Source organism: Brachyistius frenatus, unplaced genomic scaffold (assembly GCF_029030835.1).
Source record: "Brachyistius frenatus isolate BFR_SWC_R1_liver_20210118 unplaced genomic scaffold, ASM2903083v1 Contig_297, whole genome shotgun sequence".
Lineage (NCBI taxonomy): Eukaryota > Metazoa > Chordata > Actinopteri > Embiotocidae > Brachyistius > Brachyistius frenatus.
In genome coordinates, this window is record NW_027210896.1 from 67,727 (window position 1) to 88,571 (window position 20,845).

The following is a 20,845-nucleotide window of genomic DNA, read 5'->3' on the forward strand; positions in this document are numbered from 1 at the left end:
TCCCTCAGTAACAATATAAATACAGCTGATGTTCTTTCAGTAACAATATAAATACAGCTGATGTTCTTTCAGTAACAATATAAATACAGATGATGTTCTTTCAGTAACAATATAAATACAGCTTATGTTCTTTCAGTAACAATATAAATACAGCTGATGTTCCCTCAGTAACAATATAAATACAGATGATGTTCTTTCAGTAACAATATAAATACAGCTGATGTTCTTTCAGTAACAATATAAATACAGATGATGTTCTTTCAGTAACAATATAAATACAGCTGATGTTCTTTCAGTAACAATATAAATACAGATGATGTTCTTTCAGTAACAATATAAATACAGCTGATGTTCTTTCAGTAACAATATAAATACAGATGATGTTCTTTCAGTAACAATATAAATACAGCTTATGTTCTTTCAGTAACAATATAAATACAGCTGATGTTCCCTCAGTAACAATATAAATATAACAGAGTTTTAGTTTGAACTTGAAGGCTGAAAAAGATTCAGTCTATCAACACAAACACTGTCACTCATCACAACTATACATGTACATCTAATGGAAGATGGTGAGGATGAGGTTGGACGAAGGAGACACAGGTGGAGGGAGTAGACACAGGTGGAGGCAGGGGAAACAGGTGGAGGAGACTAGTGGAGGAGACAGGTGGAGGGAGGAGACAGGTGGAGGGAGGGGAAACAGGTGGAGGGAGAAAAAACAGGTGGAGGGAGGAGTCAGGTGGAGAGAGGAGACAGGTAGAGGTAGGAGACACAGGTGGAGGAGACTAGTGGAGGAGACAGGTGGAGGGAGGGGAAACAGGTGGAGGGAGGAGAAACAAATGGAGGAGACTAATGGAGGAGACAGGTGGAGGTAGGAGACACAGGTGGAGGAGACTAGTGGAGGAGACAGGTGGAGGGAGGGGAAACAGGTGGAGGGAGGAGAAACAAGTGGAGGAGACTAATGGAGGAGACAGGTGGAGGGAGGAGAAACAGGTGGAGGGAGGAGTCAGGTGGAGAGAGGAGACAGGTAGAGGTAGGAGACACAGGTGGAGGAGACTAGTGGAGGAGACAGGTGGAGGGAGGGGAAACAGGTGGAGGGAGGAGAAACAAGTGGAGGAGACTAATGGAGGAGACAGGTGGAGGGAGGAGAAACAGGTGGAGGAGACTAATGGAGGAGACAGGTGGAGGTAGGAGACACAGGTGGAGGAGACTAGTGGAGGAGACAGGTGGAGGGAGGGGAAACAGGTGGAGGGAGGAGAAACAAATGGAGGAGACAGGTGGAGGGAGGAGAAACAGGTGGAGGAGACTAGTGGAGGAGACAGGTGGAGGAGACAGGTAAAAATAACTAAAAGCTGTTTAAAATTAGTGAAAAATATTGGTGGGATGAAGATGACGGCTGACACACCATCATCCATCCTCAGCTCAGGTCCATCAGGTGTCCATCAGGTGTTCATCAGGTTTCCATAAGGTGTCCATCAGGTGTCCATAAGGTGTCCATCAGGTGTTCTTCAGGTGCTCATCAGGTGTCCATCAGTGTACTGATGTTACCTGTCCATCACCTGAGGTCTGTACTGATGTTACCTGTCCATCACCTGAGGTCTGTACTGATGTTACCTGTCCATCACCTGAGGTCTGTACTGATGTTACCTGTCCACCTGAGGTCTGCACCGATGTTACCTGTCCACCTGAGGTCTGTACTGATGTTACCTGTCCATCACCTGAGGTCTGTACTGACATTACCTGTCCACCTGAGGTCTGTACTGATGTTACCTGTCCACCTGAGGTCTGTACTGATGTTACCTGTCCACCTGAGGTCTGTACTGATGTTACCTGTCCACCTGAGGTCTGCACTGATGTTACCTGTCCATCACCTGAGGTCTGTACTACAGCTCTGGATCTGAGGTCATCGAGGACACGTCAGGTTTAACTTTCAGGACCACAAAGGACACGAGAAGAGACATCACATTCAAATCTATATGATTTTACACGACTGTGAAATCATTACGACACATTATTACACTTCTACACAATTTTATATAAACTCCAAAATACTAGTGCCGCTGTGTAAAATCAAAAATAAATATTAACAGTATGTGATGATTATTAAATAATGTAAACGCATATTTTTCTGAAACAGACTAAAGACAACATTGTATTGTTTTATAAAAAAAATATCTGCTCATTTTGAATTTAATGTCAGCAACACGTCTCTAAGATTGGGACAGGATCATGTTTCCCGCTGAGCTGCATCAGCTCTTGTTTTAACAACACTCTGTAAACGTGTTCAAACTAACTGTGTAACAGACGATGGTTTCCAGAAGTGTTCCTGAGCCCATGCAGTGATTTCCACTCCAGAATAGTGTGTTTTTAATGCAGTGCTGCCTGAGGGCCCGAAGATCACCACCATCCAATATTGGTTTCCAGCCTTGTCCCTTGTGTTCAGAGATTTCTCCAGATTCTCTGAATCTTTTAATGATATTATGAACCGTAGACGATGAAATCCACTAATTCTTTGTAGTTTTACGTTGAGGAACATTATTCTTAGATTGTTGATTTTTATCTACATTCACCACAGCGTCCCAACTGTTTTAGAAAATATGCTGTAGATGGAAGAATCAGTCCGAACCTTCAGAGGACAGACACATCCTGCTTCATACGTCCTGACGAGGAGCTCTGATTACTTTTAATTTGACACTCTCTCCTCCACAGATCCATTATTAATTATTAATGAGTCCTAATGGCCCTCAGCAGCACTGAAGCAGGTATCGATCAGGTTTATCTCCTCTCATCTAACGTGAGCCCAGTGGACGACTCAGCTTTACTTCTGTCACCAATATTACACGGTTCAACATGAGCAGCTGATAAGATCCAACCAGAACCTGGAAGAAGACTTTCACTGTTTCAAACAACGTGAACGACATTCACATGGAGGTTTATTACAGAGGTGGGCGGAGTCTGTTACAGTCATCATTACAAACACACATCATGTGACCAATCAGCACCGTCCTGCAGCCCGTGGGCCTCACCAGGACCCGGACCCGGACCTGTAACAGTACCCAGACCTGGACTCGGACCTGGACTTGGACCCGGACCCGGACCAGGTGTGTTCCTGCTGTCTACTGTTCATGTGCTCCGGCCTGCTGCTAGCTGGGACCCTGCTCTTCCTCCTGCCTCATCCTCTTCCTCAGCTGCTCTCCGATGTCGGCCAGAGGGTTCATCTTGGCCGACAGCGTCTTCACGGCGGCGCTGAAGCGGCTGCTCTCCGTCTCCCTGGAAGAGACAGGGGGACATTTAAAGAAAGGACGTGGGGACACTGAGGGGACGAACAGCAAGGAAGACAAAAGGAGCTGCTTACAGAAGTTTACGTTTCTGGGAGTGTTTCATCTGACTGAAGTCCGTCGGCTCGGGTCTCTTCACCGGCCTGAGGGGACAGGTTGACGGGGACAGAGAGTGGGACAGAGAGGGGAATGGGGACGGCGGATGAACAACAGATGAAATGTGATCATCCATTGCTCCTCAGACTCAACATGTGGACACCTGACGCCGTCTCTGACGGTCACCTTCACACTCACACTTTGTTCTTCCTGCTCTTGCGGCGGGCGGTGGGGGTGCTGCTGGGGGGGGTGATCAGCTGATACAGCTCCGGGAGGGCGTCGGCCAGTGGCCTCATGTCTCCCACGATGGGTGTGGCCTGTCTCTGGGCCTCGGCCGCCTGCTGCTCTTTGGCCTGTTTGATGGAGCTGATCTCTGAGACACGGGACAGAGGACAGGGGACAGAGGACAGAGGAGGACAGAAGAGGGAGGAGTTAGATCCAGACTAAACAGCACGACATCACAACCCAAACATCGGCGAACATGTCTACTTCCTGGAATCAAAGCTGTGTGGACAGGAGGACGGATGTTGAGGCAGAAGGCTGACGGATATGTAAAATATATCATCATCATTACTCTGGCTTTTATCATTTCATAAGAATTCAGAAGATAAGATTGGACCAAGAATCTAAATTAAAGATTCAAACTTTGTGATGACAAAACAAATAAGTGACATCTAAAACCCAAAGTGGAGAAAAATTACAGTTTCAGGGGGAACAAGGAGTATTTTGACATTTTTAGAGATGTAATAGCAGCTATCAGAAATAAACTGATGTTGTGATGTTCATAAATAAACTGATGTGTGTTAATAAATAAACTGATGTTGTGGTGTCAATAAATAAAGTGGTGTTGTGGTGTTAATAAATAAACAGATGTGTTAATATATAAACTGATGCGTGTTAATAAATAAACTGATGTTAGTAAATAAACTGATGTGAATAAATAAACCTGTGTTATTAAATAAACTGATGTTGTGTGTTAAATAAACTGATGTTGTGTGTTAATAAATAAACTGATGTTAATAAATAAATGGATGTGTTAATAAATAAACTGACTTTGTTAATAAATAAACTGATGTGTGTTAATAAATGAACTGATGTTGTGGTGTTAATAAACAAAGTGGTGTTGTGGTGTTAATAAATAAACTGATGCGTGTTAATAAATAAACAGATGTGTTAATATATAAACTGATGCGTGTTAATAAATAAACTGATGTTAGTAAATAAACTGATGTGAATAAATAAACCTGTGTTATTAAATAAACTGATGTTGTGTGTTAAATAAACTGATGTTGTGTGTTAATAAATAAACTGATGTTAATAAATAAATGGATGTGTTAATAAATAAACTGACTTTGTTAATAAATAAACTGATGTGTGTTAATAAATGAACTGATGTTGTGGTGTTAATAAACAAAGTGGTGTTGTGGTGTTAATAAATAAACTGATGCGTGTTAATAAATAAACTGATGTGAATAAATGTACTGATGTTGTGGTGTGAATAAATAAACTGACGTTGTTAATAAATGTATTGATGTTGTGGTGTGAATAAATAAACTGACGTGTTAATAAATAAACGTGTTATTACATAAACTGATGTTGTGTGGTAATAAATAAACTGATGTTCGGTTAATAAATAAACTGATATTGTTAATAAATAAACTGGTGTTGTGGTGTTAATAAATAAACTGATGTGTGTTAATAAATAAAGTGGTTTTGTGGTGTTAATAAATAAACTGATGTTGTGTTAATAAATACACTGAGGCGTGTTAATAAATAAACTGTTGTTAGTAAATAAATGATGTGAATAAATGTACTGATGTTGTGTGTTAATAAATGTACTGATGTTGTGTGTTAATAAATGTACTGATGTGGCGTTAATAAGTAAACTGATGTTGTGTGTTAATAAACTGATGTTGTGATTTAATAAATAAACTGATGTTGTTAATAAATAAACTAATGTGAGTAAATAAACTGATGTATTAAATAAATAAACTGATGTTGTTAGTAAATAAACTGATGTTAATAAACGTGACGAAATAAACTGATGTGTGAATAAATAAACTGATGTTGTTAATAAATAAACTAATGTGAGTAAATAAGCTGATGTGTGTTTAATAAATGTACTGATGTTGTGGTATGAATAAATAAACTGACGTGTTAATACATAAATAAACTGATGTGCGTTAATAAATAAACTGATCTTGTGGTGTTAATAAATAAACTGATGTGTGTTAATAAATAAACTGATGTGAAAATGAGGTCCAGGTCAAAAAAAGTTATCAATAATAATAATTAAGCACTGATTACAATTCAGAGTGTCTACGATCACATTTCCAGCCTGTAAAATGTCCAACTGTCCCTGTGTCCTCATGTCTCCTTCTAATTCCTGTTAATTCCTGAAAGCCGTCGGCGGTGGAGCCAGTGTCAGGTGTCATCAGGACAGACAGCCTCCCATTAGCACCTAATTATACTCCTGGAGAGGATACGTGTTGTGTTACTGACCCATTGATTGGATCAGAACAAGGATTCAGTTACACGACTCATCTCAATTATTGGAGATGATGCTGAGTTCTAATTACAGAGAGACGCAGTGATGGACCAGAACTCTCCGACTCGCTCATCCAGCAGGTCAGGGGACAGCACCTTCACAATCTTCACATTATATATAATAATATGTAGTTATAATACCTGTATAATATATAATAATGTGTAGTTAATATAACTGTATAATATATAATAGTGTAGTTAATATAACTGTTTAATATATAATAATATGTAGTTAATATAACTAATATATAATAATGTGTAGTTAATATAACTGTATACTATATAATAATATATAATGTGTAGTTAATATAACTATAATATATAATAATGTGTAGTTAATATAACTGTATAATATATAATGTGTAGTTAATATAACTATAATATATAATAATGTGTAGTTAATATAACTGTATAATATATAATAACGGGTAGTTAAAATAACTGTATATGTAATATATAATCATTTGTAGTTAATATAACTATATTATATAATATATAATAATGTGTAGTCAATATAACTATAATATATAATAATGTGTAAGTTAATATAACTGTATAATATATAATAACGGGTAGTTAAAATTACTGTATATGTAATATATAATCATTTGTAGTTAATATAACTATATTATATAATATATAATAATGTGTAGTTAATATAACTATAATATATAATAATGTGTAAGTTAATATAACTGTATAATATATAATAGTGTAGTTAATATAACTGTATAATATATAATAATATATATTAATGTGTAGTTAATATAACTATAATATATAATAATGTGGAAGTTAATATAACATATAATAGTGTAGTTAATATAACTGTATAAAATATAATAATATATATTAATATGTAGTTAATATAACTAATATATAATAATATGTGTAGTTAATATAACTATAACATATAATAATGGGTAGTTAAAATAACTATATGTAATATATAATCATTTGTAGTTAATATAACTATAATATATAATAGCGTGTAGTTAATATAGCTGTATAACATATCATAATGTGTAGTTAATATAACGGTATAATATATAATATATATTAATGTGTAGTTAATATAACTTTGTAATATATAATAAATGTGTAGTTAATATAACTAATATATAATAATGTGTAGTTAATATACCTGTATAATATATAATAATGTGTAGTTAATAAACCCGAGTAATACATAATAATGTGTGGTTAATATACCTGTATAATATATAATAATATTGATGGAAATATTCTTTTATATGATGGAAAGATTCTTTTGTTTTTTGTCTTTTTTCCTTTTTATGTACGTTATGTTATACTTTGCATAAACAGGAGTAAACAGGAGGGATATGATGGAAAGGAAAGATTAGTCTCTTCCTCTTGTTTGCATTGTGGCTCCGGAAAGTCTCAGGCCCTGAAAAGGTTCCTTTGTTTTCTGTCTTATTTGCAAGTGATTCTTTCCGCATCTAATTGACGACTATCTTGTGACCTACAACCAACTCTGTATTACCATACAAAAGCAGGTACGAAGGGAATGGGGGTGATGGTCTACTGTTTGTCCCACTGTATAAAAGCTGACCTACAGAGGAGGGAAGGCCCTTCTTTGCTGGACACCTCTATAATGTATGTGTTCCTCCTTGCAAGAATAAATGTCCGATGTGTTTGATTTTGAACCAAGCCTCTTGAGTAATTTTTCTAACAAATATATAATAGCATGTAGTTAATATAACAGTATAACATATTAGAATGTGTAATTAATATAACTGTATAATATATAATGTTTTGTTAATGTACCTGTATAATATATAATAACGTGTAGTTAATATAACTATAATATATAATAATGGGTAGTTAAAATAACTGTATATGTAATATATAATCATTTGTAGTTAATATAACAATATTATATAATAATGTGTAGTTAATATAACTATACTATATAATCATGTGTAAGTTAATATAACTATAATATATAATAACGTGTAGTTAATATAACTAATATATAATAATGTGGAAGTTAATATAACTATATAATATATAATAATATATAATAATGTGTAGTTAATATAACTGTATAATATATAATGTGTAAGTTAATATAACTATAATATATAATAATGTGTAGTTAATATAACTATAATATATAATAATGTGTAGTTAATATAACAGTATAACATATCATAATGTGTAGTTAATATAACTGTATAATATACAATAACATGTAGTTAATAAACCTGAGTAATACATAATAATGTGTGGTTAATATACCTGTATAATATATAATAATATTGATGGAAATATTCTTTTATATGATGGAAAGATTCTTTTGCTTTTTGTCTTTTTTCCTTTTTATGTACGTTATGTTATACTTTGCATAAACAGGAGTAAACAGGAGGGATATGATGGAAAGGAAAGATTAGTCTCTTCCTCTTGTTTGCATTGTGGCTCCGGAAAGTCTCAGGCCCTGAAAAGGTTCCTTTGTTTTCTGTCTTATTTGGAAGTGATTCTTTCCGCATCTAATTGACGACTATCTTGTGACCTACAACCAACTCTGTATTACCATACAAAAGCAGGTACGAAGGGAATGGGGGTGATGGTCTACTGTTTGTCCCACTGTATAAAAGCTGACCTACAGAGGAGGGAAGGCCCTTCTTTGCTGGACACCTCTATAATGTATGTGTTCCTCCTTGCAAGAATAAATGTCCGATGTGTTTGATTTTGAACCAAGCCTCTTGAGTAATTTTTCTAACAAATATATAATAGCGTGTAGTTAATATAACAGTATAACATATTAGAATGTGTAATTAATATACCTGTATAATATATAATAATGATGTGAACTCACTGCTGAGCCAGCGTTCCCTCCTCTCCTTCATCTTCTCCTTTTTAGACTGGATCCTCTTCTCCTCTGGAACACACACACACACACACACACACACACACACACACACACACACACACACACACACACACACACACACACAAATATGATTATTAATATGATAGTAAATATGATAGTTAATATGACAGTAAATATGACAGTAAATATGATAGTTAATATGACAGTAAATATGATCATTAATATGACAGTAAATATGATTATTAATATGATAGTTAATATGACAGTAAATATGATAGTTAATGACAGTAAATATGATAGTTAATATGACAGTAAATATGATTATTAATATGATAGTAAATATGATAGTTAATATGACAGTAAATATGATAGTTAATATGACAGTAAATATGACAGTAAATATGATAGTTAATATGACAGTAAATATGACAGTAAATATGATAGTTAATATGATAGTTAATATGATTATTAATATGATAGTAAATATGACAGTTAATATGATAGTTAATATGATAGTTAATATGACAGTAAATATGGTAGTTAATATGACAGTAAATATGATATTTAATATGACAGTAAATATGATAGTTAATATGACAGTAAATATGATAGTTAATGACAGTAAATATGATAGTTAATATGACAGTAAATATGATTATTAATATGATAGTAAATATGATAGTTAATATGACAGTAAATATGACAGTAAATATGATAGTTATTATGACAGTAAATATGATAATTAATATGACAGTAAATATGATAGTTAATATGACAGTAAATATGACTGTTAATATGATAGTTAATATGACAGTAAATATGGTAGTTAATATGACAGTAAATATGATAGTTAATATGACAGTAAATATGATAGTTAATGACAGTAAATATGATAGTTAATATGACAGTAAATATGATTATTAATATGATAGTAAATATGATAGTTAATATGACAGTAAATATGACAGTAAATATGATAGTTATTATGACAGTAAATATGATAATTAATATGACAGTAAATATGATAGTTAATATGACAGTAAATATGACTGTTAATATGATAGTTAATATGACAGTAAATATGATAGTTAATATGACAATAAATATGATAGTTAATATGATAGTTAATGGCAGTAAATATGATCATTAATATGACAGTAAATATGATTATTAATATGATAGTTAATATGACAGTAAATATGACAGTAAATATGACAGTAAATATGATAGTTAATATGACAGTAAATATGATAGTTAATATGACAGTTAATATGACAGTAAATATGATCGTTAATATGACAGTAAATATGATAGTTAATATGGCAATAAATATGATAGTTAGTATGACAGTAAATATGATAGTTAATATGACAATAAATATGACAGTAAATATGATAGTTAATATGACAGTAAATATGATAGTTAATATGATAGTTAATATGACAGTAAATATGATTATTAATATGATAGTTAATATGATAGTAAATATGATAGTTAATATGGCAATAAATATGATAGTTAATATGACAGTAAATATGATAGTTAATATGACAATAAATATGACAGTAAATATGACAGTAAATATGATAGTTAATATGATAGTTAATATGACAGTAATACAGCGGACACACTGACTGACCTGTTGTTCACCTGATTCAGGGATCAATAAATGAATCAATAAGAGAAATATTCCTGAAGACATAACTGAACCGGCTGTCTGTCTGAGTGAATTAAGGACATCCTGGACATCCTGAGGGTTAGGGTTAGGTCCACACACACATTCAGCCTATCAGGGAGGAGCAGATACATTGAGGCCCCACCCACCACACACACCTACACCTAATACACACACCTACATGCATGCACACACCAAGTGTCCCCTGGACACTGAGGACACATGTCCGTCCCCCGTGGTGTCTCCAAGTCTTTATCTGCCACCACAGCTCTAAACAACGATGTGTCTCTGCTGCTGTTCGCAGGATGAACACCAGAGATAGGAATCTGCTGCTGACTGCACATGATGGAGTGGACATCTGATCTGGGGAGGGAGGAGGGTGTTTATGGGGGGGCAGAGGGGGGGCTTTACCACCACTGAGGTCCCATCGGGAGAATCATCTTTCTACTGACAGAAGAAATCGAGAGCTGTGATTACTGGAGTCCCCCCCCCCCAAACACACACACACACACACCTCATCTCTAAATGTTGATATTGATTATAAACTCTGATCAGATGATGATCAGGTGATGATCAGACAGGAGGTGCAGCATCCTCTCTCACTTCCAGCTGAAGGAGGAAACTAATGAAACTCAACCTTGATTTCTAAATTTATCCTCCTGTTCTATAAACAGAATCTGACTGTCTGCTGAGGCTTCATGAAGACCAGCATGCTTCAACCTCGTCATCCTCATCCTCCTCACTACCCCTTTCATACTCTTCATCATCATCCTCACTACCTCTTTCATCCTCCTCCTCATCCTCACTTCCCCCCTCATCCTCCTTCTCATCATCCTCATCCTCCTCACTACCTCCTTCATCCTCCTCCTCATCATCCTCACAACCTCCTCATCCTCCTCCTCATGCTCCTTCTCATCCTGAACACCAGAACCACAATGTTTCGGGTTACACAAATTCATTGTTCCAGCACCACTGCTGTGGGTCAAAGGGGGCGGGGCCTATACCGGCTGTGGGTCTGATGTGAAATTACAGATGATGAACTACAAGACAAACGGATGCATGAGAAGAGGTGTTTAACGGGTCGCAGTTATAAATACAGTGAACCCTCGCTATAACGCGGTTCACCTTTCACGGTCTCGCTGCTTCACGGATTTGCATCGTGCATTGAAATCACATTATGACTATATGTAACGTAGATATATTTAATGCCCAGTTCTATCTATTTCAATTGTAAAATAAAGGTTACTACTTCACGGATTTCGCCTATCACGGTTTCTATTTGGAACGTAACCCCCGCAAAAAACGAGGGTTCACTGTATACACATAATATAATATATAAAACATATAATACAGCGCCATGACGTATGTCACGTTAGTAAATGTTTGAACCTGAAACTGATTCAAAGCCTGAAATGTTTGACTCCTTAGATTCATTAATTATTCATTATTTATTGATCCATAGCTGTGGGTGATGTGAGTCAGAATAACACAATATTAACTAAAAGATGAAAAGATGAACCCAGAGGAGGCGTCATGTGTTTTTATTCACTGATCAGCTGCTTCAGTCTGCAGGAAGTTCCTCCTGCTGTCAGTCAGCTGCACATTCACACAGGATTTATATACAAATAAAGCAGCAGGCAGAAATCAGATCAGATCAAATCAAATCAGGTCAAATCAAATCAGGTCAAATCAAATCAAATCAGGTCAACAACCATTAACATCAACATCCATTTAGTAATGGAGGCAAAAAAATCCCAAACTAAAGAACCTGCTGTAACCTGACGGTGACTCACCGGATCACCGGATCGGATATGAACACAATGTGGGGCTGCTGTTATTCTTATTGTTATTCAGAGGACACCAATGAGTCATAATTATAATTTACTCCATCGTCCACTGCACGCTTTGACATCACGAACATTATTAATAGATATCAAGTGTGTATGTTCCACATCTGAAACGAAGATCAAATGTGTGCATCTGAACTGTGACTTTATAAAAACCCAGTCCACTGATTTCAATGGAACAGAGCGCTGTTACTGCCTTGACCGCCGTTCACTTCTGTTCTTTACTTCCGTTCACCGCCGTTCACCTCCGTTCTTTACTTCCGTTCACCTCCGTTCTTTACTTCCGTTCACCTCCGTTCTTTACTTCCGTTCACCTCCGTTCTTTACTTCCGTTCACCTCCGTTCTTTACTTCCATTCACCCCCGTTCACTACTTCCGTTCACCCCCATTAACCCCCGTTCACCTCCGTTAACCCCCGTTCACCCCCATTAACCCCCGTTCACCTCCGTTAACCCCCGTTCACCCCCGTTCACCTCCGTTCTTTACTTCCGTTCACCCCCGTTCACCTCCGTTCATTACTTCCGTTCACCTCCGTTCATTACTTCCGTTCACCTCCGTTCTTTACTTCCATTCACCCCCGTTCACCCCCTTTCACCTCCGTTCTTTACTTCCGTTCACCCCTGTTCACCCCCGTTCACCTCCGTTCTTTACTTCCGTTCACCTCCGTTCTTTACTTCCGTTCACCTCCGTTCTTTACTTCCGTTCACCTCCGTTCTTTACTTCCATTCACTACTTCCGTTCACCCTCGTTAACCCCCGTTCAACCCCGTTCACCCCCGTTCTTTACTTCCGTTCACCGCCGTTCACCTCCGTTCTTTACTTCCGTTCACCTCCGTTCTTTACTTCCGTTCACCCCCGTTCACCTCCGTTAACCCCCGTTCAACCCCGTTCTTTACTTCCGTTCACCGCCGTTCACCTCCGTTCACCCCCGTTCACCTCCGTTCTTTACTTCCATTTACCCCGTTCACTTCCGTTCACCCCCGTTCACCTCCGTTCACCCCGTTCACTTCCGTTCTTTACTTCCGTTCACCTTGCTACAAACAATGCTCTTTGTTTGTGACACTCATGCAACAGCTGATGTAAAAATCAGTATCAGTGTACGATCAGTGAAAATATTCATCGATCAGTTCACACATTGATCTTCATGATCAGTTCAAACATCCCCAGTATAAAGTACAGAACTAAAACTCTTCTACTAGAGAACCATGCTGTTGGAATACGTGCAGAATGTGGTTGGACGTTGTTCTGCTGAAATAAACAAGACCTTCCCTGAAAGAGACGTTGTCTGGATGGCAGCACATGTTGCTCCAGAACCTGAATATATCATTCAGCATTAATGCTTCCTTCCAGATGTTCAAGCTACCCATGCCATGTGCACTAATGCATCCCTGTACCATCACAGATGCTGGCTTTAGAACTGAGCTGACAACAAGCTGGATGGTTCCTGAGCCCATGCAGTGATTTCCACTCCAGAATAGTGATTGTTTTTAATGCAGGATCACCACCATCCAATACCATCTTTGGTCTATTTACAATTAAATGAGTTTATGTGATTTACAAATCAATACATTATTTTTTTTATTTACATTTTACACAATGTCACTAGTGTTTAGGAAACAGGGTTACACTGCTGGTCTAAATGTAACAGTCTTCACATTAAACACCATCTCTAAGTCTGTCAGTTATTCTGGTTCGACTCAATCTAAGGTCAGAATTCATGAGAGTGAAGCACCACAACCGCTGATCTTACCTGCCCTGACAGGTGTGGTCACATCTGGAGGAGGGTCCAACTTCAGTGTTTGTACCAGAGCCTCTGCAGAGATATTAGTGTCAGCAAAGACTCCTGAGGGGAAAGAGCCCGGTCTTGAGCCGGGTCCGGGGGCCGGTCCGTAGCCCGGTCTTGAGCCGGGTCCAGGGGCCGGCGTCGACTGTCAGGACAGAAGAACACACAAAGATTTATTCACCAGGATGTTGTCATGTCAGACCTCCAGTGAACCAGATCATTACTGGAGTCAACTTTAAAGTGTTGAGACTGTCCGTCATTAAACTCATGACGTCACTGGCTCGCATGTTCCCTGCTCAAATAGAATTACACAGATTGTGAATGAAACTCTGCAGACTCTCTCTGTCTTTAAGTGCATCAAACATCAGCTCCACGTGAGCCTCGTTCTCCTCCGATAACACACCTGTGTGTCGTTGCTCCTTCTCCCGTGCACAGGCGGAGGACTTGGTCCAGTGTGGAGTTCCAGAGCGTGGGGCTTCTGAGCCCCGGAGCCGGGGACGCCGGAGAACCCGGCCGGCCGGTGGAGCTTGACGGCCTCCTGGTGCAGCTTCTGTCGGACATGTTTGATCTTTCCCACCATGTTAACGTCACCTGGACAACTTTAAAGTCGGCTGAACCTCAGGTGTTCCTCAGTGCAGTCGTGTTTCTGCTCCCCGTGTGGACAGCGTGGGACATCCGTCCAGCTCGCGTTGCTCCTCCCGGAAATGGACTGGCTTTTCCTTCAAATTAAAATGTCCAGTTTTTCTCTGAACACTTTTGGCCGACAGAAACGACTCGTTGTATTTTTTTTTTTTTTTTTTTATAGATTAAGAATCACTCCTCTGATTTGCCAAATTCTGGCTGGTTAACAGTGAACTCACTTTATTCTACTTCCTGTTAGTCTGGTTCGTTTTAATGTATGTGCAATGAGCACATTAAAAGACTGAAATGTAATAATTTGAAAATATCCCAGAAGCACGTGTTTGTACTTCGGTTAGCTTGACTTTATTTACATGCGCAGCGGTGACGGGTGTTCCGGTTTAGTGATCCCGGTGAAAAACGGAACAGAACGAAAGTTCCGGATTCTATGAATTACCACAGCTCCTGCAGAAGAATACCCCTAACCCTAACTGTTTTAAGTACTTCAATAATACATGCAAACACGAATAAATAAATATCAGATATTAAACTACGTTTGTTGCCTTCAGAGAGTAATACAGTCATTATTTATGACAGACATGTCCGCAGCAGTGTTTCCCCAGAGAGCACACTGTGCTTAATGATGATCTGGTTTCATGAAGACGATTTCTACATGTTGTCATATTTAATATGGTTTATTTTGATGATCTTAAATGGATGAAATAATGTTCAGATGTCAGCAGTGAACAGTGTACTTTATTCTGCACATAAACTGTCCGTTCAATATAAAGTTATTCATGACAAGAAGGTTAAAATGTCACATTTAGTTTTAGGTGGTTTCCATCACTAAACGAGAGTATTAGGAGTTCACTAACACAGTATAAATCCTGCTTCTACTTGTAATGACGATAGATGTCCACCAGAGGGCGGTATGAGCTCAGTACTAACACATAAAACTGAGATCCCAACTCATCAACTCATCACTTTATTATCAGGATTTATTTTACCTTAAAGAAATGAGGTGAGCCTTGTCAAGAGTTCATTTGTGGAATTTTTTGCCTTCTTAATGTGTTTGAGAGCATCAGTTGTGTTGTGCAGAGGAAGGGTTGGTGCACAGCTCTATACAGTGAATCAGCCTATTGGACTACAGTTCTAATCCATATTATGGAAGAACCACTCAACTAAATAAAGAGAAACGACAGTCCATCATTACTTTAAGATAGGAAGGTCAGTCAAGCCGGAACATTTAGAGAACTTTGAATGTATCCTCAAGTGCAGTCGTGAAAACCATCAAACGCTCTGATGAAACTGTCTCTCATGAGGACCGCCCCAGGACAGGAAGACCAAGAGTTACCGCTACTGCCGAGGATAAGTTCATTATGAGTTATCAGCCTCAGAAACCGCAAATTAACAGAACCTCAGATTAGAGCCCACAGAAATGCTTTGCAGAGTTCAAGTAGCAGATACATCTCAATATCAACTGTTCAGAGGAGACTGGGTGAATCAGGCCTTCATGGTCCAATTGCTGCAAAGAAGCCGCTACTGAGGAAGAACAAGAAGAAGAGACTTGCTTGGGCCAAGAAACACAAGGACTGGACATCAAACTCTGGACTTTGGTCTGATGAGTCCTATTTTGAGATTTTTGGTTCCACCTGCTGTGTTTTTGTAAGATGCAGAAAAGGTGAGTGGATGGTTTCTACATGTGTGGTTCCCACCGTGAAGCATGGAGGAGGAGGTGTGATGGTGTGGGGGTGCTTTGCTGGTGACCCTGTTGGTGATTTATTCAAAACTCAAGGCATACTTAACCATCATGTGTCAGGATCCCTGTCTGACCCTATACCGAGTCTGTGTGTCTGTGTTTAGGTCCAGTTACAATCCACATCTTAACAGATATGACCGACCAGATATGGACTCAACGGCCACAGAATCGGGTCTCCAGATCATTGCGAGGTACAATTATTGGGCCAGTCAGGCCCACCAGAGCTCACCCGTTCCCGTCAAACCCAGGACAAGGGTTTGAGGGAACCCGCCTAGCCTTCTGGGACCCCCCAGGAGGAGGCGACGCCAGGGTCACCGGCCCTGCCGCCCGGCAGGTTCCTGTCCTGCTACGCCCCTAGTCTCGGGTTTTGTGGCCTTCAGCCGCGACGACAGAGTCTTCAGCCCCGGCAGCCACCACTACAGACTCTCTACCCCTGCAGCCCCGGCAAGAGATTCAGATGCCATTCGGGCCAGGGAGTTGGCCCGCTGGATCTTACAGGGCGGGCTACGGGGCGAAGACGCTGTCCCTCCTGTTCCTGTCTCCGGATGGGTCGCCGACGTCGGGCCACTATCTTCCGGCCGGATCAACGACGCTGTTGTGGTCCTCCGTCCCTCCTCCGGTCTCCCTCCTCCCACCCAGTCCGGCCCAGTCTGGTCGCCGAGAGGATCCCTTTGAGGAGGGTGGGGGGGGGATGTCAGGATCCCTGTCTGATTCTGGTGTGTCTCCCTTTATTTTGTCCCCAATCACCTCTCCTCATGTGTGCTGTCATTCCCCTGTCTGTTTGTTATTGTTTTCCCATGTGTTCTGTGTCCACCTCTCCCCGCCTCCAGTCACCTCCCATTGCAACACCTCTCACTGGTCTAAGCAGCTGCCCCCACTCCCACTGATCACCACCTGCAGGTGGCTCATTACACTGGTCACTTAGTTGTCGGCCCATACTGCCAGTCACCCACAATCTGGCGCCAGTCATACCACCGTCCTGTTCCTGTTCCGGTACCTGTTCCTGTTCCCGTACTCGAACCAGTCAGTGCTACCAGCCCGTGCTACCAGTCCATGCTACCCAGTCTGCTGCCGCTTTCTGTGGAGGACCTCGGGATTCCCCCAGCGAAGCCTTGCCCCCAAAGCTACCTCAGCCTGCTGCTCACTGTGGAGGACCTCAGGATTCCCCCAGTAGAACCGTAAATAATACGGGCGCATCCCCATGGCTAGCAGTTCAATGTCCGGGCTACAGAAACGTTCCTTCACACACACATGGTCGGGATTGCACCACCTCTCATTCACATAAACTGCAATCCCTCCACCCTTCTTCTTGCCGCTCTGCACAACGTCTCTGTCCCCCCGAACAGTCCTGAAGCCGGGTACGGCCGCGCTGTGGTCCGGGAAATGTGAGTGCAGCCATGTCTCGGTGAAACACATGATGCTGCACTCCCGGTACTCTCTCTGGGTCTTTACCAGCACGCTGAGCTCATCCGTCTTATTGGCCAACGACCTCACGTTCCCCATTAAGATCGCCGGTACCGATGGTTTATATCTCCTCCTCTTCGCATTCAGCTTAGCTCCAGCTCTGTAACCCCGACGTCTTCTCCGAAGTTTGTCCGGGATTTCAGGCCTCGCTCCGGGCAGCAGCAGTAGAGGTCTACTCAGCGTGATCATCTGATCGCGAGAGTAAACAATGGTCCCGGTCCACTGTGCATAGCTCTCCGTTACGAAGAGGGAAAAAAGTAGAAGAGCCACCAGAAAAGTGGAAGAATTACGGTCCATTGTCTGACCGTTACTTAACACACGTGATATGTGTGTATATATACATATATATACAAATATATATACAGTGGGTACGGAAAGTATTCAGACCCCTTTACATTTTTCACTCTTTGTTTCATTGCAGCCATTTGCTAAAATCAAAAAAGTTCATTTTATTTCTCATTAATGTACACTCAGCACCCCATCTTGACAGAAAAAAACAGAAATGTAGAAATTTGTGCAAATTTATTAAAAAAGAAAAACTGAAATATCACATAATAAGTATTCAGACCCTTTGCTGTGACACTCATATTTAACTCACATGCTGTCCATTTCTTCTGATCCTCCTTGAGATGGTTCTACTCCTTCATTGGAGTCCAGCTGTGTTTAATTAAACTGATTGGACTTGATTAGGAAAGGCACACACCTGTCTATATAAGACCTCACAGCTCACAGTGCATGTCAGAGCAAATGAGAATCATGAGGTCGAAGGAACTGTCCAAGGAGCTCAGAGACAGACTTGTGGCAAGGCACAGATCTGGCCAAGGTTACAAAATAATTTCTGCAGCACTCAAGGTTCCTAAGAGCACAGTGGCCTCCATAATCCTTAAATGGAAGAAGTTTGGGACGACCGGAACTCTTCCTAGACCTGGCCGTCCAGCCAAACTGAGCAATCGTGGGAGAAGAGCCTTGGTGAGAGAGGTAAAGAAGAACCCAAAGATCACTGTGGCTGAGCTCCAGAGATGCAGTAGGGAGATGGGAGAAAGTTCCACAAAGTCAACCATCACTGCAGCCCTCCACCAGTCGGGGCTTTATGGTAGAGTGGCCCGACGGAAGCCTCTCCTCAGTGCAAGACATATGAAAGCCCGCATAGAGTTTGCCAAAAAACACATGAAGGACTCCCAGACTATGAGAAATAAGATTCTCTGGTCTGATGAGACCAAGATTGAACTTGTTGGCGTTAATTCTAAGCGGTATGTGTGGAGAAAACCAGGCACTGCTCATCACCTGCCCAATACAATCCCAACAGTGAAACATGGTGGTGGCAGCATCATGCTATGGGGGTGTTTTTCAGCTGCAGGGACAGGACGACTGGTTGCAATTGAAGGAAAGATGAATGCGGCCAAGTACAGATATATCCTGGAAGAAAACCTCTTCCAGAGTGCTCTGGACCTCAGACTGGGCCGAAGGTTCACCTTCCAACAAGACAATGACCCGAAGCACACAGCTAAAATAACAAAGGAGTGGCTTCGGAACAACTCTGTGACCATTCTTGACCGGCCCAGCCAGAGCCCTGACCTAAACCCAATTGAGCATCTCTGGAGAGACCTGAAAATGTCTGTCCACCAACGTTCACCATCCAACCTGACGGAACTGGAGAGGATCTGCAAGGAAGATTGGCAGAGGATCCCCAAATCCAGGTGTGAAAAGCTTGTTGCATCATTCCCAAGAAGACTCATGGCTGTACGAGCTCAAAAGGGTGCTTCTACTCAATACTGAGCAAAGGGTCTGAATACTTATGACCATGTGATATTTCAGTTTTTCTTTTTTAATAAATTTGCACAAATTTCTACATTTCTGTTTTTTTCTGTCAAGATGGGGTGCTGAGTGTACATTAATGAGAAATAAAACGAACTTTTTTGATTTTAGCAAATGGCTGCAATGAAAGAGTGAAAAATGTAAAGGGGTCTGAATACTTTCCGTACCCACTGTATACACATATATATATACACAGACACACTGTATATCTATATATACAGTATATATATACAATGATTTGACTCAAAGAAAGCGAAGCAGCAGCATCGTTAAGTTAAAATCATGTTTATTAGCAGCTGCATGTGATCAATGAATATGAGGTTTATCTACAATATAAAACAAGCAGGTTGTCATGGAAACACTTCAGTGTACATTACTTTACAGTACATATGAATGTGTCTGGTATACAAAAATAAACATATCAAAACACATTTACACCAGCGGGTAACATACAATATACATACCACAAACATACATGACAGGACACAAGACCTGGTTAATGACTTAAGCACGTCACTGTTGAGATAGGGGTGATGGGGGGAGATGATATCGTCATGACATCACAGGTCAAAGGTCAACGCTGCTCAGGTAAATCTCTAAATCATATGTTCATGAGGTTTGTTTTCACCAGCGCTCCTCCACATCTGTTATCAACATCATCAATATTTTCATTATTATTCTACATCTACATGTATGATCTGACAGAATCTACCTGACTGAATCTACCTGATATAATCTACCTCACTGAATCTACCTCACTGAATCTACCTGATAGAATCTACCTGATAGAATCTACCTCACTGAATCTACCTCACTGAATCTACCTGATATAATCTACCTCACTGAATCTACCTCACTGAATCTACCTGACAGAATCTACCTGATAGAATCTACCTCACTGAATATACCTGATAGAATCTACCTCACTGAATATACCTGATAGAATCTACCTCACTGAATCTACCTCACTGAATCTACCTGACAGAATCTACCTGATAGAATCTACCTCACTGAATATACCTGATAGAATCTACCTCACTGAATATACCTGATAGAATCTACCTCACTGAATCTACCTCACTGAATCTACCTGATAGAATCTACCTCACT

The 20,845-nt window shown here is 39.7% G+C and overlaps 1 protein-coding gene and 1 long non-coding RNA gene across 7 annotated transcripts; both read right to left on the minus strand.

Annotated features, from left to right (window-relative positions):
* Nucleotides 1–2,916: 2,916 nt before the first annotated feature.
* On the minus strand, nucleotides 2,917–14,781 carry slx9 (SLX9 ribosome biogenesis factor). Its single transcript, XM_069722608.1, has 6 exons — nucleotides 14,483–14,781; nucleotides 14,047–14,224; nucleotides 8,761–8,823; nucleotides 3,573–3,747; nucleotides 3,356–3,421; nucleotides 2,917–3,270 (listed from the first exon to the last, which is right to left on the minus strand). Exons 1-6 carry the CDS (start codon nucleotides 14,657–14,659, stop codon nucleotides 3,144–3,146), a joined length of 786 nt encoding a protein of 261 aa, XP_069578709.1. The 5' UTR covers nucleotides 14,660–14,781; the 3' UTR covers nucleotides 2,917–3,143.
* On the minus strand, nucleotides 11,812–13,786 carry LOC138635232 (uncharacterized). Of its 6 annotated transcripts, none has more exons than XR_011312095.1 (5): nucleotides 13,275–13,786; nucleotides 13,084–13,212; nucleotides 12,972–13,004; nucleotides 12,751–12,935; nucleotides 11,812–12,634 (listed from the first exon to the last, which is right to left on the minus strand). It is a non-coding gene; the product is annotated as an uncharacterized lncRNA (long non-coding RNA). The 6 variants fall into 6 exon arrangements; XR_011312098.1 differs by lacking the exon at nucleotides 13,275–13,786 and having other exon boundaries at nucleotides 12,751–12,826; nucleotides 12,873–12,935; nucleotides 13,084–13,250; XR_011312094.1 differs by lacking the exon at nucleotides 13,275–13,786 and having other exon boundaries at nucleotides 13,084–13,250.
* Nucleotides 14,782–20,845: the final 6,064 nt, after the last annotated feature.